The sequence below is a fragment of the Diospyros lotus genome, chromosome 1, assembly GCF_014633365.1.
Source record: "Diospyros lotus cultivar Yz01 chromosome 1, ASM1463336v1, whole genome shotgun sequence".
Classification (NCBI taxonomy): Eukaryota; Viridiplantae; Streptophyta; class Magnoliopsida; order Ericales; family Ebenaceae; genus Diospyros; species Diospyros lotus.
The window spans coordinates 37305396-37333148 of NC_068338.1; the positions used below are offsets into that span (position 1 = coordinate 37305396).

General features: G+C 36.0%; 2 protein-coding genes across 3 annotated transcripts; one reads left to right on the top strand and one right to left on the bottom strand.

Moving 5' to 3' along the window:
- The first annotated feature begins 9331 nt into the window (after window positions 1–9331).
- LOC127790680 (ACT domain-containing protein ACR2) lies at window positions 9332–12608 on the top strand. Of its 2 annotated transcripts, XM_052320284.1 has the most exons (9): window positions 9332–9497; window positions 9828–9910; window positions 10258–10309; window positions 10540–10654; window positions 10764–10831; window positions 10931–11303; window positions 11522–11817; window positions 11897–12001; window positions 12094–12608. In XM_052320284.1, the coding sequence occupies exons 2-9, from the start codon at window positions 9840–9842 to the stop codon at window positions 12439–12441; spliced, it is 1428 nt and encodes a 475-aa protein (XP_052176244.1). In that variant the 5' UTR covers window positions 9332–9497; window positions 9828–9839; the 3' UTR covers window positions 12442–12608. The 2 variants fall into 2 exon arrangements, with proteins under 2 accessions (XP_052176244.1, XP_052176253.1); XM_052320293.1 differs by lacking the exon at window positions 10258–10309 and having other exon boundaries at window positions 9335–9497.
- Window positions 12495–22523, bottom strand: LOC127790675 (probable sucrose-phosphate synthase 1). Its single transcript, XM_052320270.1, has 14 exons — window positions 22312–22523; window positions 22099–22188; window positions 19961–20184; window positions 19688–19751; window positions 18853–19551; window positions 18580–18696; window positions 18281–18412; window positions 17978–18154; window positions 16426–16479; window positions 16280–16342; window positions 15238–16155; window positions 14982–15109; window positions 13342–13741; window positions 12495–13261 (listed from the first exon to the last, which is right to left on the bottom strand). The coding sequence occupies exons 1-13, from the start codon at window positions 22492–22494 to the stop codon at window positions 13474–13476; spliced, it is 3117 nt and encodes a 1038-aa protein (XP_052176230.1). The 5' UTR covers window positions 22495–22523; the 3' UTR covers window positions 12495–13261; window positions 13342–13473.
- Window positions 22524–27753: the final 5230 nt, after the last annotated feature.

The window sequence follows — 27753 nt, forward strand, 5'->3', positions numbered from 1 at the left end:
AATCGAGCGTTTGAATAGGTTTTCAAGTATTTATATAAGCAATTGAGTGAATAATATTTATCAATCGATTGGAGACAATGTACTAAAATATCAAGGCTTGGTTCTTATATCTTAAATCATTTAAAAGATTTTTCCAATCGAGTATTAGATTGACTATAGAGCATCAAGTCTTTAGACTATGACAATAATTTACTGAAGTGTATATGCTAAATCGAGTATCATAATTTATTAAGTCGAGTAGTCCTAATACAATAGTTGAACACTTTGAAAAGAATAGAGAGCAAGACTCTATATCTTATATTTTCGATCAACTCAAGTATTTAATATTCAAGTAATAACATAATTATATCGAGTACCAAAATTGTTCAATCAAATGTTTTCTAAAAAGTACATATGATAATTGATTATATTATTTAGTATTCGAGTAAGTGTTATTATGTAATCGAATATATAGTATAATCAAGTCGAGTGAATTAGTTTAGACAAAGAGTTAGTCTCTATAATCTAAAAAGTAATCTTCTGAGTATTCATACAATTGAGTAAATCTTATGCTAAATCAATTGTCAATTAAGTTCACTCGAGTATGTGCAAAATTCAATCGATTATATTTATTTTTCACTTGAATATTTGTGTGACAAAATTGAAAATATATCCATTAACCAACCGTTACATAGAGCAATTAAAGAGAATAGTTTTGACTAATTGAGTTTTCTTTCATTATTTTATACAGCTTAATTGCTTTTTAAAAAAAAATAAAAATGCTTATATTTTGTGTAAAATGCATTATTTTTAAATGTATACATATTTTGTATAATAAATTTGACTATTACCAGTCAAATCAAATAAGATATTGAGATCTGCAAGTAACAGGTTTCCAAAAATCTAAAAGCTTATATATAAGACCATGAGTTACAAAAGATTATGTTGCTTCCGAGAGATAATTGATTCAAGTCCATGGGTGCTTTAGTGTTTCTCATGATCATATTTTTTTTTAGCATAAGTCATCATACAATTGGTTTTCATGAAGATTCTTTAAAACCAAAAATTGTAAAGAGAATGGAGTGTTTCCAATCTTTTATTTCTTATGTTTCTCTTATAAAATCTCTAGTGAGTTATAACTCTTATTTTTGAAGGTCATTTTTTTGTGAGCCTTATTTCATATTTCTTCTCAACAAAGTGATGTAAAAGCTCTATCTAATCCCATGAAAACGTACATATGGTTGTTGTTTTCTTTATAAAAACAGAGGTTAGTGTTGAATTTGAAAAACAAAAGTTTTAATTTAAACTTGAAAAGTTAAAATTCTAACTTAGCCTTTAAAAGTTAGATTTCAATTTAACATGTAAATACTGAGGTTCCAACTGAGTTTTTAAAAATTGTGTATATGTTATAGTTGGTCTCTTGAAAACTATTTATTTAATGGAGTGTTTTTATATTTTAATATAGTGTTTGTTAACCAAGATATGGGGTGAAAAATGTCAGATATGAAAAATATTTCGGATATTTATCTTTTTTAATGCATTTGTTAAACTTATTTGACATTTTTCAAAAAAATGCTCACGTGACTTTTATTTTATTTTTTATAAATAAATTTATTTGATAACCCTCCAAATAAATTGATTTGATATTTTACAAATAATCCTAAATTACCCATATACCCATTGTAGGATAATTAATGTCATTTAATATATTTTTAAAATTTAAATTTATTAAGTCTTATTTTTACAATTAAATTGGTTTTAAGAGAACTTATTTATTTAAATCTTATAATTAATATCATTTAATACATTTTTAAATTGTCATATGTTTTGACAATTTTTAAAATTTAAATTTATCTCTCTCTCTCTATATATATTTTATTATTTAATAAAAATTCCTTTCACTAATTTTTTAAATTATTTTATTTAATTTTATATTTTATTATCTATTATGAAAATATGTTTTGGTAATTTTTAATTATCTATGTGAAATTATTATAATTTCATCAATAATTATTTTTACTTGTTGAGTCTTTTTAGAATCTATTTTTGAATATGAATTTATAAAATAAAACATTATTTTTAATTTTAATCTTTTTATTTTTGACAATTTACATTAATCATAAAATATTATTTTAATCATAAATTTGTTGTTGATGTTAACATATAGTTTTGAATAAATTTGGTAATAGGGATATTTTTGGTAAAAGATCCTTATCTTGGTGCTTATTATATGCATTTAACAAACATATGAAAAAAAAATACAATTCTTAATGAATTCTAAAAGATTTAACAAATATCTTATATAAATCTTGGAATATTTTTTAGTTTTATCTTAACCATTCCATATATTGATCCAAAAAGGATTATAACATTATCTTGTTTATTTTAACAAATGTGTCCTTAATGAGTAGTTAAGGTAGTAGATATAAGTTTTTTGGTTGAACCACTATAAATTTTGTGTTTTGTGATAGTTTTTTGTTTTCCTTTGCCTTTTGATTTTCACTTACAACATATTTTTGCATCATAACTTAAGTTTTTATCTTTATATTTAGGTAATATTTGTTAAAATGAGTAAAATAAAACTCCAAGATAAATTATCCGAATAGGGGGAAGGGATAAATTTATCTTGAAAGTTCAATATAATAAATCATATGACTTCTTTTCAAAAAATTTAATAAATACAATAGAAAGTATTTTTGTCTAAAATGCTTTCCATATTCTATCTTTTTTTATTTATATATTAGTTTACAAATCCTACCTTAAAATATACGTATTTTCTTATAAAAGCATAAATTTTGTAATCTCAAATCTTCATCAACAATCCTTTCTCTCAACAATAAACTCCTTTTAAAAATAAAAATATTCAAAATTATATTTTATGGATAAATTTTAAAATTACCAAATGTTTTAAAATCACCAAATTCAGCTCTCTCTTGAGTGCAGATTCCTAAAAGTAACTTACATAAGAAAATCTTATGTGATTTAAAAATACCTTTAGAAGTTATTGTATCTTCAATTTGTTGAATAAATACCCTTTTTTTTTCTTTAGTTAAAAGCCCTAGTTGGGTGCCTATGACTTGCTTTAAATTCCACCAAAACCCTTTATTGTTTTGACCATTTTCATACAAACTTCCTGTAAGTTAATTTAATTTTTATAATAATAATGAAAAAATAACATTAAAGGCAACATACTTGGTTCATTGACTTAATGGAAAGGGTATGCGTAAAAAAAAAAAAAAAAAAACACAAGAATTTTCAAATACCTTCTTAAACAAACAAGACATCTTTTTTAAAACAAATCAAATCATATAGGTTTAATAAGATAATTGTAATAAATTTCTAATTTTCAAGTTTTAAGTTCTAACTTTTTGGTTCTTATTAGAGATTAAATGAGTTAAGTTAAGGCAACATTTAGTCTCTCATTAAATAAGATAATTTCGTGTTAATATTAAGACTCGACATGTCCATGGACTCACCTATAGGTTGGACCCTGGGCTTATGAGCTGAGCCACGGTTACTAGTTTTGTTATTAAATATTGTTATATATTTTATTTTTAAAATATCTTTCACTTTTAAATTTAAAATTGAAATTTAATAGTAAATAATATTTTTTTTCAAGTACAAATATAAAAAAATCAATAATATAGTATCCTTTAATTAATATCTGAATATAATTAATTAAATATTTATATAATTTTTAACTCTGTGTTAAAAAGATTAACTTTTACAGGATGGCCCATGCAGAATGCACTGACCCGTGGGCCACGGATCATTGCTCCCGACCCGACTACTACAAACTCATTTTGAGACCATTAGATCAAATTTATTATTATTAGGCAATATAAATACGCCAATCTCTTTAATAATTAAAAAAATATAATATTTAATTTTTAATATATAAAATATAAAAATTTAGTATCTGAATGATTGACAATTAATATTTTTAATTCTTACTATGACAAAATGTTAATGCGTATATGAAAATGCCATTTTTCTTAAGTGACACACCATGCGGATGACCAGTTGACAGTATTTGAATAAACTAATTGATACGTTGTGCTACTTCAATAATTTAAAAATATGGTTCTTTATTGATTCCTAATGTACAAAAGGTCAAGATTTCATATATTGATTATAAAAAATTATTACTTGAAGTTTTTACTTTAATTTTGAATAAACAAAATTATTATTTATATCACATAAAAAAGAGAAAGTGTCATGTTATAAAAAATTAATGTTAGCAAGACACATCAAATTAAAATTTACTTATAGGGAAAATACCAACTTACCCATATCTTTAAAAAAAATCCTAAATCCCAATTATCTAAATCTTTGAATTACTAATATAAAGAAACACTATTTTCTTTTATTCTCAATCACAAAATATAATAGAATTAATTTTCATAATTTTTCTTTGTTAAACTCAGTTCCATCACTTTTTCGTTCTTTTGTTTATATCCTTTTTTGCATCTTATGATAATAATTTAAAATAATAATTTTTAATAGTTAAAATATAAAATTTTAATATTTATGTATATTAGGGATTTGTTACGGATATTTCTCGCACTACTTTTGATGGGCTGGGCTTGACCTAGCAGGGTGACCCAATCGCCTGGACACAAATAGGCCCGAACTCATCAGAGCAAGCTCATAAGTCGCTAAAACCTGAGCTCGGATCGCAGAACCAAGCAAGCTCTCAGCAAGGCTTCTAGCGAGCTCTCAGTGATATATCCAACGAACTCTCAGCAGTGCTTCTGTAATACCCGGGAATCATTTGAGGTTATAAATAATATTTGATGAAGGGTACAAATGAAATTTTTGGAAAAATGAGATTATATGGTACACTAATGCAGTTTTAGACGACTGAATTAGACGAAGGGAGTACCCCGGACCCTAGATAGCAAAGGAAAATGGTATAGTATTGATGAGTGATTCGAGTTATGCTTTTTGGTGATGAAAGAAATTGGATCAAGAACAGTTTTTGGTATAGCTGTTGACCGGGCTGAGAAAATCAAATCAACGTAGGAGACATCCGGAAAGTCAACAAAGCATGTTGAGAACTGATATTTTATATATAGAACAACCCTTAAGTGATTTCAGGTTAAAACGAATGGATTTATGGTCAAAACGATCAACCGAGCCTAAGTGTAATGTTCTAAATTTGCCCGAGAGAGGTCAAAACGATAATTTTTTGGGAATTTCGAGGATCAAATGAAGAGTGCTAATCTTGTGGGCCTTAGTAATATAGTTGGTTAGGTCAGAGGTATCATGGAAAAGGCAGAAAAGTCATTAGGTGAAAGCATGGGTTCAAAGTGTAATTAATAGAAATTGTAATGTGAACGCACAGTGAAAGAAACCGGCCGCCGCAAATCCATCGCACGTGGAGGCTGAATCCAGTGATGGGACGACCGAGGGTGGCTTGGGGGAGGTCGTATACGGCGGTAAAAGGCTTGGGGATCAAGGCATGGCTAGTGATTGATCAGATTTTGGCTATAAAAGGGCAAAGGTTTTAGCCGAGAATGAAGACACAAATCGGCTACGTTTTTGGATGTTTTTGAGAGAATGATTAAGGGGCTTTTGATCCTTGCATTAAGGAGAAGATTTTGGGAGCATTTTGAAGCATTTTGGAGTGAGTTTGATGGCTGTTCAAAGGCTGGTCAGAAAAGTCGAGGTGGACCGCTTACCGCGACTTGTAACACGCCTTTCGAGGCACTTTCCCGTGGCCTTTCGACCTGAAACCAGTGCCAATAGGATCGACTTTAAGTGGGCTTCAAGGGGGTACCACTTTCGTATCCATCGGAGCAACGGCCAGTTCAACGAAGAAGACGGTGGCGCGTGGCTGCACGCTCCAGCCTTCACTCGCCCCCACGCGCTGAGCGCGTGAAGGCGCGTGACAGGACAATTTCAGTATTCTTTCTTCCAGAATTTTCCTTTAATTATTTTAGGATTTATTATGTTGAAATATTTGAGAAAATATTTGAGGAGATAATTATTTTGAAATTATCAAGGTGAAAATTGGGAGAAAAATAGAGAAAATTATGGAAAATAGATTTTAATGCTTCCTTAATTAAATATGATGTCTAGGGAGTATCATGACTTGAGGTTGATATAAGTTCAAAAGTTTGTGATTTGGCACGTAAATCGAGGCAGTGTACGAGGATCGAGGCAATCTGAATATGTTCAGGTGAGTGGTTTGATTCTAGTCTTACATTGTTTTGAAAATGTGTTGGAGTGTAGGTAGTGGGTTTAGGTGAGCAGTTTTACCCTCCCAAGCTTAGGTTACACGCAATTGGACCAGTTTTAGTGAGCGGTTTTACCTTTCGGAACTTGGGATGTTATGCATATGCGTTTTACTTATGTACTTGTGGCATCATTTGCATATTAATCATGTGGTATATTGTATCAACTGTTTTTACTTATAAAAGAGTTGATGCATGGCGTGTGATTTTTATATCATCGAGGCATTAGTTTTTCGAGTCGTTGTTGGATCTGTATGGGACGGGATGGGGTTTTTTTGAGAATGGGACAAGGTTAATCTAGGTGAACGAGTGACACAATAGGGCACTCGAGAATTAAGTATGTCGCAGCAAGGTCAACCCCAACAGTGTGTGGAATGGATTTTCCACGGGATGTTGAGTATGTCAGGGAGATTTTTCAAGTTAGACGTGTTGCATGTTGTTGTGTCTGTATATGCCATACTCGTATGTCTTTCATGCATTATATAAACTGTTCCATGCCATCACTTAAATGTTTTATCATCTAACCTGGGTTATGCCCCTGGAACATTCAACGTTCCAACCAGGGACTGTTGCGAGGGCGAGGACATGGCCGATTGAGGGCCAATGGTGTTTAGTTTGATAGTCATTGTATCTTTCTGGAGGCTTTAGTATGATATTTGGTTTATGTATGAATAGTTGTAAGATAATGATGTTATAATTTGGTAGTTTATAATACGTAGTTTAGTGTAGGAACACCTTATATGGAACTTGTGGTAGGCCACAATATTTTGGTGTTAATGTATTCGCTGCGTTATAATATGTCTCGTTTAGTTGTTAAGATTATTGATCTTGTTAGTTAAACGGGCAAGACTGGGGTTATCGGGATTCATTATTTGCATGTGAAGATTGTTTTTGAAATTATGGTGCGTGATGAATTTGAAAAAAAAAAAAAATAGATTCTTGAAAATACCCTTATAATGTCACGCTTGGCGAGGCAGGGTGTTACAGCTTCTAGCTCGCTAGCTTAACTGTTCAGCTTGTTGGTCAAACTATTCAACTAGTATAACAACGTTGATGCTAAATAACCGGAGGCAGGGACCCACCTATATTATCTGATGCAAACCAGATCCCTGATAATACGGAGCCCACTCTCGATTTTATGGACTTGATAAAGACATCTTGTTTCTATAATGTCATTCTTCTACTTTTGTATTTTATACAATTATAAACATCCCTCACTATAAATAAGGGTCAAAAACACTATTGTAAAAGAGAAAACAACAAGAATAACATACTGTTGTTCTATCGGAATGCCCAGAAGACAGTTATGGAGTAAACATCATTCTGGTTGAACCACGTAAAATTTTTCTATCATTGCTTCTACTTTGTCCTTCCCCTTTGCATTTGGGTTCATTTTCTTAGTGCGGGCTTATGAATTACGATCGGCTAATTTTGAACGTTGACGAGATTAAACACTATATTTTTCAATTATTAAGAGAGTATAATAAATCAGTCAATCTATTTAAATATTATGAACTGGTTATTCACGTAAAGTGTCACTTACAGAAATGGGAGTGTGATGTTGATACACGCGTTAATCTTCTATAACGATAAAATTTTAAAATAATAATTTTTAATAATTAAGATATCGAACATTTACGTTTTGCACATCAAAAATTAAAAATTATATTTTTTATTTATTAAAAAAACATCGTAATACTGTTACAATTTGAAGTATAGATTATGGACAATTAAAATGGCGATTTCATATACATTGGCAACCAAGAGATTATTACTTAAATTTGTAGTCGGATCGGATCAAATGAAAGGACTTTGCGAATAGGAGATAAGAGTAAGTTATTTAAGTTCACATGGGAACAATTCAGAAGTTTATCCTAGCTGCTAGCACCTTGACTTGTCACGGTGGGAGAAGCTTCCCTAGCTAGCTGGATATATATCATCATCATCATCATCATCATCATCAAAAAAATAATTGGAGAGTAATTAATAAATGGTTCAAATTAAGATGAGCTTTTGCTTTTTCTTTCCTACCATTGCTATTGGTTATGAGATCGAGAGAGAATTGTGGGGTCCAATAGCTAGGCTGATTCAGCAAATTAAAAGGATTAGGATAACCTTTGCCATCGGATCAACATCATGCCCAGAACCTCACACATCGAACCAATTTTATGCCGTGAGAATATATAACACAGTAACAACAAATTTTCAACACGTTTTTGTGATAATCATGTTAGAACTATAAGTATGTATGGTCGCCTAATTAAAAGAATAAAATATTTTAAATAAAAATTTGATACGTTATTAAATACATATTATAATAAAATCATATATGTTAACACTATTTTATAAAAGCTTATTTCATAATATATGTAACACTTGATTCAACCTAGCTAGCTACTTAACTAGTTAATTTTAATAACCTACTAAAAATCATTCTTGATATATATATATATATATAGTATTATTAATTTCTCAGATTTAAATTCATAAAATGTTTATCTCAGAAGAAGAAAAAAATGTTAAATGTATGGCATAATAATAAGATGAAAGCATCCGCAGAATGGCGAAATAATTAATTAGTTGAGATTAGAAATATCATTGTCGTTTTTTCCTTTGCTAAGTTTAGTATTATCATTTTCATTTTGCAACGGTAGGATGCATGCCTGGATATGGGGAAGTACTGTTGATAAGGGCGCATTTGGACGACATTCATCTACTTGACTAAATCAAAATATATATAGATATATATATAGGAATACGTGGGAGATAATGATCTACACTTGACTTGTATTCGTGAATAATATATGTATATATATATTTCAATTACTTGTTTACATTTAATTACATAACGTAGATGTGCAGATATATATATGCAGGTATTGTGTGTGTATGTGTGTGTGAAAGAGAGAGAGGAGAGAGAGTTGACAATTGACGACGTCGAATGCACTTGTCCCTCTTTAACACCTCAACCAAATTAACCCATTTCCCACCACTCATTTTCATGCCTTTGATTAATTTTCCCATGCAAATCCTATTTAAGCTCATCCACCAGTACTCTCTACTCTCCTCCTCATCAAATCCCACAATCTCTCTCCCTCTCCCCCCTCTCTCTCTCTCATTTAATTAATTAATTGATCATATATATATATATATATATATATATAAAGAGAAAGTTGGAGCTGTGCGTGTCACCAGTTTTGGCTGAATATTAGCGTCGCTTTCTTCTTCTTCTTCTTCTTCTTCTTCTATGAGAGAGGGAGATATATAGCTGAGGAATCTGTAAGAGCTTTTTCTTATTAATTTTCTATCTGCCGATTCCTAATACTAATATTAATTCAATTCCTATTTAATTACCCATGCTTCATCTTCTTCTTCTTCTTCTATATATATATATATATATATATACATACACACACACACACATACGTAATCACATTTTAGTGAAATTCAGTTTTCCAGGGAGGCACAATTAATTAGGGTTTATTTATTGATTCAGAACCAAAAAAACTCCAAATGAAAAGCTTAATTTCTGAAGCCTCCACGAATGTGGTTTCTGGGCTCTTCATGATTTATATTTTAATTAATTAAATCGCTTTAATTGATTTGCAGGAAATATTAGCGATGAAGAAAGTTTGCTGGCCGTACTTTGATCCCGAGTTTGATAGCCTCCCAGAGAGGATCTTTGGCCCAAGGTACGTACGCACGTACAACCCCACATACATATATATATATATATATTTATATTGTTGCAGAATTTTTGGAAAGAACGTGATAATGATGACAAACTATTCTAATTGATGTTTTTTCTTCTTAATGGATTGCACGAACATAATTAAGAAGCTGTTGTTTATAGAATTTCCGTTCATATATATATATATATCATTACATTAATCAATTAATTACCCTATTCCAAATAGAATGTATATATGCATGCCTAATTGCAACCATTAATATATAATTCCATATGAGTCGACTCTTTTAAAGTATGGAATTACAAGATTAATTAATTAGCATTTAATGAATCCGTGTTGGGTTGCAGTTGTAGAGTTTGCATAGACAATGAAAGCTTAGAAGATTGCACCAGGGTCAAGGTAATGTATATATAGAACTACTACTACTGCCTCTCCGTCAATTTTAATATAATATAAAAACAGATCGAGAAACGGAATCATATATATAGAAACTCCCAAGACAATGCCTGCAGTGCAGGATCACAATTATCAATTACGAGTCCAAATCTTAAAGGGAACGAGCCTATAAAGATGATATACGTACATATTTCTGTATAATAATTACTTTTAATTAACGTTAATAATTGCAGGTAGATAGCGTAAACAAGCAGGGTCTCCTACTAGAAGTAGTGCAAGTCCTGACAGATATGAACCTCACTATTTCCAAGGGATACATTTCCTCTGATGCTGGATGGTTCATGGATGGTCTCTCCCTCTCCCTCTCCCCTCTCTTATGTATATACATACATTTTATATATGAAATTTTCACAAGACTAACTTATAAAAGTTCTGCTCTCTCTCAATTTATATATAGTTTTCCACGTCAAAGATGCGCATGGCAACAAACTCACAGATCAAAGAGTCATCAACTACATCCAGCAGGTAATATATATATACATGGGCCATGTGTCTATGCATGATTAATAAATTCTAATGCATGAGAGAATGGCAATTACGTACGTACCGTTCATGTGCGTGTAGGCCATAGGAACGCCGACGAGAGAGGCCAGAAAAGCCAAGCCCTGCACCAGCAAGCAGATGTTGGAATCCCAACAAGCAGAAGCTCACAGTGATCAGCACACGGCCATTGAAATGACAGGAACCGATCACCCCGGTCTCTTCTCCGAGATATCAGCCGCCCTCGCCGAAATGCACTGCAACATAGTTGAGGCCCATGCATGGAGCCACAACGCCCGCTTGGCCTGCGTCGCCTACATCTCCGACCAGTCTACTGACTCCCCCTTCGACCGCCATCGCCTCGCTGCCATCGAGGACCACCTCACCACTGTCCTCCGCGCCACCACCTCCCCGGCCGCCCAAGTCAAGACTGCCGCTGGCCTCCGCGAAGCCGAAGGTGATGATATAGATAAGAGATTGTACATGAGATAATCGGCTAAATCCGAATTGGCAAATTCCCCAATCAAGTTCATAATGGAAAATTTGCCCGTTCAACCTAACATCGGCCAAATTATCATTATTTGAACTGAAATTTATTTATTTAACCTCACTTAATGAGAGAAATACTTTTTAATTAAGTGTAATGCTAATACTTGCACTTTCTATGGACGCAAGGCACCATGATGACCAGCATGGAGCGCCGGTTGCACCAGCTCATGCTATCCGTCAGAGACTTCGACAGGCCATCCCGGGCGACGTCACGGGTGTCGCCGCCGAGACTGGGCGGCGATGAGGGGCGTAAGAAGGGCGGTGTGTGGATAGAGAGTTGTAGCGAAAGGGGATACTCCATCGTTAGCGTCCAGTGCAGGGACCGGCCACGACTCATGTTCGACACAGTGTGCACGCTCACAGATATGCAGTACGTGATTTTCCACGCTTCAGTTGATTCTCGCGAAGGCTATGCTTTCCAGGTGGGCAGAATTTGCAGCTAAGTCGCAGAATCTGTAGCTTAATTCGACATCTAGAACTGAAACAATGTGGCATTTGCAGGAGTATTTCATACGGCACGTAGACGGATGCGCGTTGAACACAGAGGGGGAGGAGGAACGAGTCATCAACTGCTTAGAGGCCGCCATAGAACGCCGAGTTTGCGAGGTAAATTAACCACGCTCATCATCTGTTCCATGAAATGCACAAGAGCAAATAATAATCAATGTAATTCTCTTGCGATCTTTGATTTCGATCAGGGCGTCCGGCTAGAACTGCGCGCGAAAAACAGAGTAGGTTTGCTGTCGGACATAACTAGAGTTCTCCGGGAGAACGGCCTGGCGGTGGTTCGGGCGGACGTGGCGACGCAGGGAGGGAAGTCGGTGAACGCGTTCTACCTCCGGGACGTTTCTGGCAAAGACGTGGACATGGACTTCGTGGAGTCGGTGAAGAGGGAGATGGGGCCAATCGATCTGGCGGTGAAGAACGAAGAGTCCTTGATGCCGATGGCCTCGAGCGATGCCAATCAGAGATCTCGATTCTCCATCAGCGGCATGTTGAAGTCTCAGATCGAGCGCTTCTCTCACAACTTCGTCGCCATCAAGTGATTTTGAATTTGACTGTAACTGCATGTTTCCATTGTAAATAAAGAACGCGCGTCTAGTTGTCTGTGAGTAGGGTTGGGTTCGGTTGTAAATAATGAGATTCTACTCGGCTAGGGCTAGCTAATTGATTTTTTTAATTCAATTATTCTGTGAAACATTTTCTGAGACTACGGATGGATAATTGAAAGCACCTGAATTTATTGATTCTTGGAATAATTTTCCCGAGAAAACAATGTTGCTATGAAATAGATTTTTTTTTTAATTCAATTCAATTCAATTCAGCGTTTTCTACAGTTTGGTGAATTTTGTAAGTGTAAAGTTCTCAATCGCCCCGGTTGGCATTTTACGTAATGCTGCAGTTTGCATTTTCAAGAGGAATTTTTAATATTTCGAAAATACTTTTTCTTTCTTTTATTTTTTGAAATTTAAAGGACCGCAGACAGAACTTAATAAGTTCTTATTTCCAATACAATTTAATGATAAGGATTAAAGAGCCAAACCAAATCCCTTCTGACTTTTGAGAGGAAAAAAGAAGCACCAAAGGCAAGAATGAATAAGCAAAGAGCAAGCACATTCTGGCCCATCAACAAACATCCACTTGCACATTATCTGAAGAAAGAGGAAACTAATACAGAGACAACGCAGAGCTAACCTCCCTTTGTGCTGTCAAACCAAACCATTCCCACCAGCAAGCCCCATTGTTTCCAGCTCTCATCTCTATCAAACCAGAGAAATGGTAGGCTTCCCTCTGCTGCATCAGTAAAAATAACCGTGCGATACATATGCAGAAGTGCAACCAGTTTCCTGGAAAATGTAAAAGAAACTGAAAGAGAAACAGAGGTAAGTAGCTTATGCTTGGACCAGAACAGTTGAAACAGAACTAGGTAGTTTTGCCTGCAATACCTCGTGCAAGGGGATATTGGCAAGTTATTAGACTAGAAGAGAAACAGTTGAAGCCAAAGGCATATTTAGCTGCCATTGTGACGCAGCATCTCTCGTGACCATATAATAGCAGGAACAAGTAAATTCTTAGCCCTATAGAACCCCAAGCTTTTCCAATGATGCTCTGATATTGCTGCTGTTGCATCCTTCAGACTCGACAAGGTTGGGGCTGTCAGAGAGCAGAACATGTTCAAGAGGATAGTTTCTGTTGGCATATAATTTATGTGCACCACTGCACACTCCCTTCAGTATCACTGTTTTGTGAACTCCACCGAGCAATCCTTCATAATCTGTGTCCCCGCTTTCTCCTATGAGCACAACCATCTTTGACAAGTCTACGCTCCATCGAACATACAGGTACCTGGAAGGAATGTAAAATTATTATACGGAGACTGCCTGCTAAACTGGTTATGTTGAAATCACAATCAGAAAGCGAGAAACATGAATTCAAGAGAGATTAAAGGAAAATGATAAGTTCATCATAAATGCTAGGAATGTAGAATCAACTTCTCCTCTAGCAGTGTAAAAAGATATTTTGTTTTTGTAAATTTTTCAGTCAGAACCTGCTCCTATAACAGTCATGATTTTGATGGCTAATTATAGTAAATGAATGAAATTAGGTATGAATAAGGGCATATGAACTTTAAAACAAGTAAACCATATACAGGAGCCATTTTCAACATGAATTGTAGACAAAATATAATAAACTATAAACCCTTACAGAAGATATGATTATAGAGATGATCGGACAGCTAGAATCCAATGTGGCCAATCCTACTAAGTTGGATTAAGGCTTTTGACAATGAAGACGTCTCTAATTGTGTAATGCACAAATAGCTTTCTGAACCCACATAAATCTTTGTAAATGGAAATCACTTATTAATCCTCCAGTCATCAGAAGTATTTTATATGTGAATATGTGGAAAGTGACACCTATGGTATAATGTTGAATTGGATCTTAGTAACATTTTATTTTGATATAACCAAACCAATGGCAGAAAACTCTACAAAGAACACCCTTAGGCGACCAAAAGTTTATCTCTAAGTGATAAACCAATAAAGACGAAAGAAATACCACGGACTTGACAAACTTGTTAAGCCCAATAATGCAACTGAGCACTAAAGAAAATTCTTCCCTCGTTTACTTAAAATAGATGCCCAAAGATAAGCTCATACGAAATTGAATTGCTTTAAAATCCTTTCTAGAAACTAGCATCCTGTCCAAAAAGCCCTACATTAGCCATAATCAAAGCTCTCCATTTTATGACTGACAGTAGAAGAAACTATACAGATGCATGTTTCTCCATTGATACAATGCTGTGAAGTAAACTACAAATCACTTGATTACCAAAAGCAGTACAATTGACACTCTCTACATAGAAAAGAAAAATAAAAAAGTATGAAATGAATGGCTGTCTACAATATCCAGGAGAAAGCTACTGTAGCAAGTGAATGAGCATCTAAGTCAATAAATTTCAAATCATGAAACTTTAAATTCAATGGTACAACATCATAAAAAATGAGATCACATCCCTGAAAGGGGGGGGGGGGGTGTTAAAGCTAGGAATGTTCTAATAAAAAAAAAGATAGCCGTGTGGTACCTGAGAGCTTGTGATCGAGAAGCCAGCACAGGGATAAAATGCATCCTTGTACCATTCTGACAATAAATAACATGGCATCGAAGAGCCTGAATTCGCATCAATTTCTGAACTTCCTTAACAGGGGGAGCCTACAAAAGACAGTATTAAAAAGAATACAATGAGACAAATAAATCAATTGATTTAGGAAGTGACAGTTTTAAATAAACATCAAATTGAAAGGGAAGCTTTCCACAAACAAAATGCAGATGCTGTTTACCAATGCTGGATTTTGAATTTTGAATGCATAGCAATGGTTAGTTGATCCTAATTTATCTTCTACAACAACTTGTCCTCCCTTTACTCCCTCTTTATCATTGACCGAAGCAGCCCAGCGAACCAATGTTTTCCTCAAACCTTCTCCACCCCAACGGTAATCAATGTGTGAGCTATAATCTGAGTCTGATAGAATGGGAAGTGCAGAAGGACTATCTTCAGATATTGATGATGGATAATAGAGTTCACTGCCACTGTTGCATATAAAAGCATCAAAGTCCATTGGACTTAGACCACCTGATTCCAGAAGAGATAATATGTCAGTTATGCTTGAGGCTGTTGACAATGTTAAGCCTATGGACCCTGCATCCTTTTCTGGTCTTGCAGCCTCAACAATCACTTTAATGATATCAAGATAATCAGAAGTCATATCACAATCCACAGCAATGACAACGAGAAACTTCCTCCTCCTCAATGTTACAGATTTACTGAAATTATGGTCCGCTTTTTCTAGGGAGCCAGCATTTTGTGCATTCTCTAATCTGCTCTTTCCATCATAAGCATTCCGTACGTAATTTAAAGCACTAGAAAATGTGCCACTCCCTTCCATTTTTTCACCATCCAGGGACATCTTTAAGTTCAGAGATAGGTCCTGGATGTCCCTCAAGGAATCACTGGGTGAATCTGGTTCTGACTTATCAAATCGATTATCATTTTTTTGCCATTGTGGCTTCCTTGGTTTGCAGCTGGCAACTCGAGACAAGTATGTCTTACAGTGCTCTGGCCATGAGAAAAGATGAATATTTTTTAGTCCTTTCTGTCTACATCTTCCCCAAAGCTGCTTCTCTGCCACGAGCTTCAGAAGAGCATCAGCAATAGATTGCTGATCATGGGGATCAACTAACAGACCATTATCAAGAACCTGAAATAAGATCATGATCAGATTGGAAACTAAGATGAAAGTTCATATTACTACACGGACTACACAGCTCCAATGAGAAAATTAGAACATCTTTTGAACAATGAAGTTCCAACAATGGTCAGACCCGATGAATATCAACTGGACCTCCATTTTTTGTGGCGACCATAGGCAAACCATGAGCTGCTGCCTGTTCAGTGACAGAACTAACCTTGGATTAGCTAAATAGTAAATGAAATGGAAGTTCTGGAAATAATAAAGTAAAGGAAACACCTCTATAAGAGTGAGCCCAAATGGCTCGATGAACGCTGCATTGATGAAGACACCCTAGAAAATTTTATCTGTTAGTATAACTCGAAGTAGAAAGATAATAGAGTAATACAAGCAATTGATTTATGCTTACAAAACAGATTAAAGACAAAAATGGCAGGTAACTAGAATTGGGTATTTACCCAAATCATATTCTTTCATCAACATACACACGTAATCAAGTGAACACACTTCGAAGAAGGTCGACAAGGTGGAAAAGAAATTGACCAAACAAATGGAGGAGAACAGGGATAGGAGATGCATCGCACGATGAGCCAGTGCATGGTTTCTAGAGACCAAGTGAGGCATCTGGGGTTGGAAGATTTAACTGAGTTTATTTCATTCTTGAACACCAATATAAAGGAGGTTGAAGCAAGAATGCAAGTCCAAGGGGCTTCTCTTCCTCAAGACATGGAGACTACACATTGAATCAGGTTGGAGGGGGGAGGGGAGAACAATTTGGATCCTTTTTGAGGGTTCAAGAGCCAGAGATGGGACATGGACATGGATATGGTGCTCAACAACCCAATGGCCTACAACTTTCCCAAATCCTCTCGTGAACCCCGTTTATCGTCGTGTATTAGGCTTAATTTCTTTTATTATTGAGAAGGGTGTCTTGTCCAAGTTTTTTTTTTTCTCCTTCTTGCCATTGTCATCATTATTGTTGAGTCATCATTTTTATGTTTTTAATAAAAAAAATAATTATTGTTATTTAATTAATTTAAATAATTATTATCTTATCAATTAAATTATCGTTATTTTTTATCGTCAACAAAACTTTAAATAACCTTTTCATCCCTATACATGGAGACAAAATCAAGCAAGCAGTCTGGCAGCTCAGGGAACAAAATTCTATAAGAATTTGGAAGAGGACTATCAAATCCAAAAGACAAAATTATGAATTCTAAAAATAATCCTCTTCTATATTGTATGGAAACCTCATAAGAGTCATTTTTCTATTTCAAACCCTATTTATGTCTATTTTTTTAGAAGAATATTCGTTTCCACATTTTCGTTTTCTATCGAAAACGTTTCCCATTTCTCGTTTCCGTTTCCATGTAACATAGGTCCTCTTATCACCACTAATGGTATCAACGCAAGCATGAAGAGCTGCAAAGTGAAATGATCTTTGATCTACGCTCGCACTTCCCTTTATTAGTACACAAGTTGACAATATAATTAAACAAGATCTGCTGTGAATGATGTCATATGTATCTTTCACATCAATGATATAATTAACTGGGGGGCAAGTACTTCAATTAATGAAATGGTGAGAAATGATATGTTACTTTAGCTTCCTTCTTTGTGATAATAACACCAACAAGGCACGAAAATGGGGAAAGAGAAGGTAATATAAAAGACATGAAAGTAAAGGACTTGCAAAACCCATATACTCAAAAGCATTTACAATATAACTTCAGGTGATTTGTCCAACCAGTCAATCCATTTGCTTCATGAGAGTGCGACATGGAGTCCTCCTCCTACAGCGATTCAAGTTGTGATTTTCAAAGCATACCTTTGTTTTTGCTGCAAGGCGATATATATCAGGAACTTCAGACTGCTTGTGGTGTTTAGGATAGGCCACATGACCATACAGATCATACTTGTCAATCATTTTTAGTATTGAAAGAAGAACAGATGCATTTGTGCTGGACATTTCATCAATAGCATCACGGTTTCCCATTATCAATGTCTGCAACAACAGAAATGCAAAGGCATACTCAGTGATCGGTGCTGAAAAAGGTACCCTGGTAACCTACCATTCCACCGGTTCGAGACAAATATCCATCAGAAAATGCTACTCAAAGGTTAAACATACAAGGTTAGCAAGTTCTCTCAATAGCTTGCATTCTCCAAAAGCTTTCACTAAAGTCAATATATTCTTTTTTGGATCTGGCCTGGCAAGTGCAAGTATCATTGGTTTGCGTGGATTAGTAAAGAAACGCATTATCTGCAAAATAGCAAATACACAAAGATTAAAAATGAAATAGAAACTGGAATTAGACCAAAGATGTTTATTGGATGATTTCCTGCATGGAAATAAATTGGAAAATCAAATCAACTAGGCAAAGGAATTTCCATCACAAACACATAAAACTTAAGCAGAGTTGTTGCAACCTCAGACCAAATAGGTGGATCTAGAGTTGCTAAATTATCTTCATTTTCTTCTGCTTCCCCATCCATATCAGCATCATGTGGAACAATGTGATGAAACTCCATTCCAGGAGGAATAACCTAACACCATCATGACAATTCCGCATAAACATGCACAAGGAGAAAATAGTGAAACGAGCTAAGCTACCAAATAAGGACACAACAATAATCAAATAATGCCTGCTTTGGCTACCGAAGGACTCATTTGTTCAACGAAAAAACAATCTTGATACTTACAACCATGCGAGGCATAGACCTTCCATAACAGCTGACCTTGCGTTTAAGCCTTGCTCTTAGTTTTCGCTCTAATACAACATCAAATCCATCGTACAGACGCCATTGCTCTTCTATTTCTTGTCTAGTACTAGTAATAACTACTTCAGAAGCATCAAGAGATATTTCTTCAGCCTCTATGCGCCGCATTATTTTGTATGTATCATTTATTTCATCTCTTGACTGTCGTCCTTGCTTAAGAAGTTGTTCGAGCTTGTCTCGACCAAGTGAGTGGCCAGTGAAAAGCATTGGCACATTTAAAGCTCCAGACAGGAGAGCAGCAGAATTACCTGCATCTGCGTAATGCCCATGGATTGCAGTAGGCCAGACTGGTTCCCCACCACCAATTTGTTCACCAAGAACTTTAGACATCTGTATAATGTGGGTAAGTGCACCATCTACAAATTCAGGGATGTAAGGCCAAAGAAGCTCTTTGGGAATGTATTTATCTTTTGGACCGAAAGGTATACGAATTATGTAAGCACCACTGCTCTCTCCAGTTTCTTGGATGTCATCTTCAGAGTTAATTGGGTTTAGCATCTCTGTTGGTTCACCATAACTCCAATCTACATCTGATGCTGATACTTGCCTCGTCAGTAAATCAACCCGATAAACTCCAGGCATTGCACCCAAGGCCCTCGCAAGTTCTACAACGTACTTAACCTGAGTGCCAAAGTAATATGCAAGAACATCCCATGAGATAACTTTCAGATCTTCATACTACAGTTGTAAAATAATTTCTAACTAAACATAAGAAAATGTCAACATGAATTTTATCGAAATCAAGTCCAGGAGGCACCTGACCGCCAGTATCTGAATCACGACCAAGTTCCATGTTTTCACCACGTATCAAGCCATGGAGGCTGCAGGGAAACTTGTGGTTAAAAATAAAAAAATGCCATCATGAACATCTGATGTACTTAGCAGACAGCCAGACAGTTAGTGAACATCAGTGAGAAATGGAATTTCTTTTAAGATAAAGAGTGTATTCAATAGATTCTTACGTAAGCTTTTATCAAAAGTGAAGTGTTCTCAACATATTTCTTATTAAGTGGAGAAAAATTATCTGTACCTTATTAACACAATGTAGAGTTTCTTTTCCTTTTGTTTCCTAGCCCAGTTCTCCATTGCATCAACAGAACTGACTCTTGGTATTTTTCCTCTAGTGCCACCACCATGAGGTGAAACTTCTTTCTCTCCTTCTGATAGGTCTGACATATCAGCAGTAGCCTCTCTACGAGCTTTTTCACGTTCAACTCTCCGTTTAGCTGTGCGCTGAGCTTCCTCAGCTTCAAGCTACGTACATGAAGGACCAAGTTGACTGTATGAAAAGGTAATCACAAGGTACCTCGCCACCATTGTTATCAAGCATGTGGTTGGTTAGGGGGTTGGGAAGTATAGAATATAACAACAGAAACACATTGATAACAACGAAGATGACAACAACAAAAATAAAGGTAATTGTTCTGAAACAACCCTGCATATAATTTGAAACTCCACCCAACATATTTCAGGACATTACACATGAATCATACAAAAGTTATAACATGGATGCCTACTTAAACTTGCAATTAAACCTTCCTAAAGCTAAATCTGTTCATTAAAAATAAGAAGGGAATAAAATGTAGAAACAGACACAAAAATTCCAAGATATAGACCTCTCCACAAAAAAACTGTCTAGGTTTACTTTTAGATGAATTTCCTGTAACAAATATTAGAAACCATAATTTGGAAGTGAAGTCAAAACATAATTTTTCTGTCTTTTAACACAATTAACAATGTCATGTCAATGTTGCAATGACCATTTTGGATATAAATTACTTTATCTTGACCGGAGTTCGATCTTAAGGAAAATTTGATGACAACATATTGTACCAGTTGCAAAATTGCAGTTAAATATTCAATTTCAAAGATCTGATAAGAACAGATATGCAAAAAAAAGAATCTAGACAATTGAATGCAAGAGCAGCCAATGGCTAAGCAAGTCCACCAAGAGCTTAGCTTGAACAGCTCACTTATTAATTTTACATTACTTCACCACCTGCATATTCTTTTCTTGTTTTATTCAGACTTATATGCAGTTATCAAGTTCCTAGTCTTTTCCATTACTCCCGTAATGAAGATATCAATACCACCTCTGACTATGTAATGCTGCAGTCTTTTTCTTTTTCTTCTTTATTTTTTTCTGATGAAAAAACTTATTATAGAGTTTCTGCAATTGTAACTGGGAGATACAAAAATCCAATCCATCCAATCATGAGCCAGTATGGAGTGCCTCAATTATGGAATCATGAATGATTATTAGTTCAGTTGGTATATAGTAATCCATACTTCATCTTCTATAATTATGGATGGATATTTTTCTGAAGAAGTTCTAGTGAAAATTCAACTTAACTTCATATTTTGTTATGTAACTTATTTATTGTATAAATGCAAGATATCCTAATATCAGCTCTATGTAATGTACTGCTGCAGTATCTTTTTCTTTTTCTTCTTCATTTTGTTCTTATGATAAACTTAGTATAGAATTTACGCAATTACAACTGTGAGATACAAAAATCCAGTCCATGCAATGTAAAAAGAGTATTTCACAAGCATGCATAATTCAACTCCATGAGTAACATTAATCATTAGCAAGAAGTGGAAAAGATTAGTTGACAACTGTGCAAAATGTACAGAGACCATTGTTTAATATAACAAGAAATCTAGTTACCAGTCTAGTTCTTATGATATCTTCAATAACATTTGTTTACGAGCTCCTTTGTTTTATTGTTAATAGTGGGAAACCACTGCTGTTCATGGATCTCATCAAGTAATTAAATAAAGAGAGGTGATAAAGGCACATGGACAATTTACGCGGTAAATATCAGGCGATGAATCTTTAAAAGGGAAACAAGCACGAATCAAGGTGAATAACATCAGGACCATTGACCAAATTTCCAAGTAATAGATCACCATATAGCAAACCAAAATTTTCAATTGGGAAGTATGCAGAACTTAAGACCAATGCATTCAACAGCATGACTAGAATTCAATTTCTGATTAACCCTCCACTCTCTCTCTCCGATCATAATCTCCAATTACACATAAACCAAGTCCACTCAAATTAAATCATCGTAAAGTACCACAGCCTACTTTCATTCACTTCCTTCAGAAAATAGGAAGTTACATATATACATAGAAATCAAATAAGAGCATTTTTAGCAAAACCTGCTTCTTCTTGCGAGCCAAATTCCAAATCCTCCAACACATGTTCTCCAATCTGGTATTCCTCTCCTGCGAATTCCTAATGGATGAAGCCTGAAAATACATCATCATACATCAAAAAAGAAATCAGCACAGCGGTGAGAACATTGCACACTCTAAAATTTTTGCTTCCACTGATATAGCTTGAATTCGCCAGAAACCAAACTAGCCTCATACTCGAACCCAGGAGCGGTGGAGATCTGTCTCATCGAAGCCGGTGATGACTTCTTCCACGAAGTAGCGGGTGGGGCTGAACCGGCCTCTTTCTCTCAACAGCAACGACGATTTGGCGTCGTCCAGCGGCGGCCCGACGTCAAGAATCGCTTCTAGGTAACTGTTTATCCAGTCGTTTCCCGCCATTGACGGCTTTCACAGATCGTAGAGCTTCTCAGAGGATGATCGACGAAACACAGATCGGAAACGGTTTCTTATCCAAACAAATCTCTACATGTTTACGTGAAGTGAAAATGAAGGACAGACGAGATCACATTGTACTTTGAATGAAGAGATTGTTAGAGAGAGAGAGAGAGAGAGAGAGAGAGCGAGAGTGACGGTTATGCTGCACAGTTTCCGGTAATGGCTTTTTGATAAAAATAACGATTTGAAATCACAGATGCACGACTATCCACCCTCACTTGTTATATTGATGATTTTGCACATTGATATACTAAAAACCCAACATTTACAGAAATCAACTTGTAATTCCAAAAAAACAATCAATTTGATAAGTTGTTTACAAAACTATTATCCAAAAAGCTTCTTTTTCTTTTCTTTTTTTTTAGTTATGAGTGATATTTTTAGTGATATCAAAATTTTTTTAGATATGTAATTTTCAAATGATATTGTCAATCTGTTATTGGAGAAATATTCTTTTGAAATAATTTTATATAAAAGTTTGGAAAAATGCATTTTTATTAATATATTTTTATGATATATTATTATATTTTAATTAACATATAAATATAAACCACCTATTATATAATAATCATAATAGTTTTCTCTATCCTCGTCAGGGTGAATTAAATCTTTATATTTATTTTTTTATATAATTTGAGAATTCTTGAACACTCTCTCAATCTATTTACTAGTCAATAATTTTTAATCATAGTTACAAAAATAATTAACAAGTCGTCGTGATGTGGTAATTTTATATGGGAAAAAATTGTGATACAACAAGATTTTACCTGCACCACACCAATTGCACTTTAAATAAATTTTATAATAACTATCTTAGTTTGATCAAACACTTCAAAAAATTGTGAATTTGACTTTGGAATTATTAACGTTGCGCTATCCCCGATCGCTAGTATCCTTATTTTGACAGATAAAGTAAATTATAGATAAAAAATTTACTTGTGCTGTTGCTGAAATATAATAATTAAAATTTGTGATCTCAAACTCGGTGTCGGGTGAAGTTAGGTTGTCGTAAGAGAGGTCGTCTCAAGGGAGTTTGCCGCTAAGATGCTTACCGTAAGGGTTTCACCACTAACTCTTTTGCCACAAGGTTCTACAACAAGGTTTCGTCACTAGCTTTTTCGCTACGAGACTTCGCCACAAGATTTTTGCCACAAGGGTTCGTCACTAGCTCTTGCCACAAGGTTCTACCACAAGGTTTTGCCACTACCTCTTTCACCATAAGGTTTTGCCACAAGGTTTTGCTACTAGTTTTTTCGCCACAAAGATTCGTCACTAGCTCTCGCCATAAGAATTTGTCACAAGACTTCGCCACTAACTCTTGTCATAATGTTTTGCCTTTGCCGCTATGTCTAGCCGCAAGCTTTTGCCTTCGCCACAAGGTCTCACCACAAGATTTTGCCTTCGTCGCTAGGTTCCCCGCGAGCTTTTGCCTTCACCATAAGGTCTCACCGCAAGATTTTGCCTTCACCACGAGCTTTTGCCTGTGCCGCTAGGTTCACCCCAAGGATTTGACCCTGTTGATGCTCAAAAAATGGGTTAGAAGGTTCGCGGGAATCTTCCCCCGTGAAGACCTTCCAATGCCAAAGTCAGTCTCGTATCTCAATGATTATTCACGAAAACAGTAAAAGTGCATTCAAAGTGTCTAAATTTTACCAAAATTGGAAGTTATTTTCAATGTCCTGTACCTGGGTATTTATAGGGCACAATTCTCAAGGATGTTTGGTACTGACACGTGTCGCTTGTTGAATGAACCATGTTCGAGGTGTGTGGCTGCAATCAAGTCTTTGCCACAAGGCCTTGCAGCACACTACCACAAGGCTTTACCATAAGGCTTGCTGTAATGTCGCAAGCTTTGCAGCACACTGCCATAAGGGCTTGCCGCAAGGCCTTGTTGCAAGGTTTTTTTGCCACAAGCAATTTCGTTACAAGGTTTCGCCACAAGACTTTAACTTCGCCGCTAGGTCTCACCACAAGCTTTTTTGTCACAAGGTTTCACTGCAAGGTTTTAACTTCGCTGCTAGGTTTAGCCGCAAGAATTTGTCTTCGCCACAAGGTCTTGCCGTAAGATTTTTCCACAAGGTTTTGTTTTCGTTTTTTCACCACAAGGCTTTGCCACTAACTCTTTCACCACAAGGTTTCGCCACTAGCTCTTTCACCACAAGGCTTCACCACAAACTCTTTCGCCACAAGACTTCACCACTAGCTCTCGCCACAAGACTTTGCCACTAGCTCTTACGCCACAAGACTTTGCCATAAGGCTTCGCCACTAACTCTTTTACCACAAGATTTTTCCACAAGGCTTTGCCACAAGCTCTTTCACCACAAGGTTTCGCCACTAACTCTTTCCACAAGACACTATTAGCTCTTTCGCCACAAGACTCTGCCACAAAGTTTTGCCACTAGCTCTTCCACCACAAGACTTCGCCACTAGCTCTCGCCACAAGGTTTTGCCACAAGACTTCGCCATTAACTCTTTCGCCACTAGCTCTTCCACCACAAAGCTTTGCCACAAATGAGGCTCACGACACATTATCACAAGGCCTTGCCACAAGGATTGCCGCAAGGCCACTACTGCAAAAGAGGCTCGTGACACACTATTGCGAGCCTTTTTATTTTTTCTTTAAAAATTCTCATTTTTTCTCAACCTATTTTTCATGGCACAACAATTTCCCCCCACTCTTCTATTTTGTCTTTAGACAAAATTGAAGAGTAAAATATCAGCCAAGGAACTGGGTCTAGCACCTAAACTCAATCAAGGGTTCCAGGATACCCGAAGATCTTACGTCAACCTAGGGCTTAGGTACTAGATTATCTTTGGGCAACTGGGCCCTCGAAAAATAGGTTCTGCTGCGGGATTCTTGTCGGGTGTTTGAGCTTACCGTGAGACCTAGGCACCGGATCAGCTAAGGAGTCAGGTCTAGCTTAGGAGCATAGCACCGGACTCAACCAAGGGATCCCAGTGAGCTTACGGGCACAAGCTTCGGTACACCTGGTAATCCCAAGCGCGGATCATAGCGCACTGGCTATTGTGTTCTCCATGTCTGTCTTTCGGGGTTAGTTTACCTTAGGAAATCTGGGTTTAGCCAGTGATCTGGCGCGAGATTCCTACCAGACATCTGATTCGGGAGACCTATGCGTCAGATCGACCAAGGAGTTGGGTTTAGCCAAAAAGGCATAGCACCTAACTCAAGTAAGGGATTTGGGTGGGTCTGCGAGCATAGGCATCGAATGTTCTGGTGATCCTAGGCCAACTCGTGGTCATCAGTACCAAATTGCAACTGGGTAACTCAACTCCAATAAGCGAGATCATGGTAGAACTATCATAGGGTGACTTAAATTGTTATCTCTTCATACCTTCCTTGGGCCAGTCTACCTCAGGGGATCTGGATTTTGCCAGTGGTCTGGCGCGGGATTCCTACCAAGTATTCGAGTTTGCCGGGAGACTTGGGCGCTAGATCAATCAATGAGTTGGGTCTAGCTAAAAAAGCATAGCACCGAACTCAAACGAGGGATTCGGGTGAGTCTACGGGCATAGGCATCAGATGTTCTGGTGATCCCGGGCCAGCTTGTGTGTAACACCCCGCCTTCCAAGGCATTAATATATGCTAGGATTTATATATATATATATATATCAAACATAATCCGACAATAAATCCTCAACATAACTTTTATTTAATGACACTCCCAAACATAATAGAGGAATGACACACTTTAAACATAAGCGAAAGTAAGATCAGAACCTGTAAGAAACTTTGAAAACACAACACATGTGGGTACATATGAATCGTTCACCTAACATAACATCACCAATAATATTAAAATCTAAGCAATACATCCGAATAAAATAGATAGTCCTAGTTCCACAAGGGACCCACAAAATCTCCATCACGGTCATGCCTCGATCACTTCTTTGCCCTTCTGGCTGCTTGCCTCGCTTGGAACGTAGAATATTCCAGGGATATAATCAAATATTAGAAGATGAAATCTTCTAAGTGAGGGCTAGATAAGCATGAATAAATGATGCATGATGTATGGACATTTATAAACATATACCCATAATGTAACTTCCCAGGCCCACTGGCCCGGCACGGAACCCTAGGCAGAATCCCGAACCTCTGCAGGATAAGCCTAACGTTGTTTCTTTAATTGCCCTAGGAGAATTGCGGCTACACTCTTAGGGTAACATCCCAACCCCATGCACGAGTTTCAATATGACAAAAATATCATATCGTGCATATATCACGTTTTCCCATGTAACAGTATATGGACGAAAATGATTACAACATGTGATAATATCATGCATAGAAAAGAAATCATATCATATATGGGTTATAGGGACAAAAACACTCACATTTCACAGTTATCGGGATACCTCGAAAAGTGTGCAAACTGCCTCGATTTGCGTGCCAATCTTGAAATTCACACCAAATATTTCACCTCACTTCCCAAAGCACCTTAGGCAAGATATTTGTTTAAATAATCAATAAAACCTATTTTTCTTCAATTTTCTTGCCTTTTTCTCTATTTTTTCTCAATTTTTCCTTACTAATATTCCAAAATAAATACTTACACCTATTTTTCTCCAAATATTTTTACATAGGAAATTCTAAATTATTTTTCTATACTATTTAAAAAACTTTCACAAAAAACCAAGCCCGCACGCGCCCACACGTGTTGGCGTGTGCTAGGGCGAGTGAGACTAACGTGTGGGGCCCATGCGTCGGTCATCTTCTCCTGCCACGGTTTGCCGGAAAAATGAAAAATCTATACCAAAATAAAGCTTAGGCCAAGTCGATCACAATGGTACTTGAATGGGCTCGAAAGGAGGTCCGGAAGCCGATCAACGAAGGCCTTGAAGTCTCGACCAGGCGGTTCGCCTAGGGTTCCAGCGAGGCTTCGATTTGGCTTTGTTTCTGCTCTGATGCTCATCAAATGCTCCAGATATGACCCTTAAGCCATGGGCAACAAAAGCCCCTTATCCTTGCCTCTCAATTCGTCCAAAATAGCCCTCAATTTAGAGCTTATTTTCTTGAAAATTTCGGCCATTTTCGAGCTCTATTTATAGATGATTTCGAAGCTTTAAATGGCCTTGGATGCCTTGCCCATTGCCTTAGGAGTCTCCACCGCCCCTAGATTGACCTAAAAGCATTGATATTCGCCTACAAAAGTAAGTTTCAGGTCTCCTATTTTTGGCCAGCTTTC

Bases quoted from the DNA above. Each gene is read 5' to 3' on its own strand.
- LOC127790680 (XM_052320284.1), top strand. From the start codon at position 9,840: ATGAAGAAAGTTTGCTGGCCGTACTTTGATCCCGAGTTTGATAGCCTC. The intron at 10,310-10,539 runs GTAATGTATATA...TAATAATTGCAG, and splicing joins AAGATTGCACCAGGGTCAAG to GTAGATAGCGTAAACAAGCA. The intron at 11,818-11,896 runs GTGGGCAGAATT...TGGCATTTGCAG, and splicing joins GCGAAGGCTATGCTTTCCAG to GAGTATTTCATACGGCACGT.
- LOC127790675 (XM_052320270.1), bottom strand. From the start codon at position 22,494: ATGGCGGGAAACGACTGGATAAACAGTTACCTAGAAGCGATTCTTGAC. The intron at 19,752-19,960 runs GTACAGATAATT...GTTTCCCTGCAG, and splicing joins CTCTACATTGTGTTAATAAG to CCTCCATGGCTTGATACGTG. The intron at 18,697-18,852 runs GTAAGTATCAAG...TGATGGTGTTAG, and splicing joins GGTCTATGCCTCGCATGGTT to GTTATTCCTCCTGGAATGGA.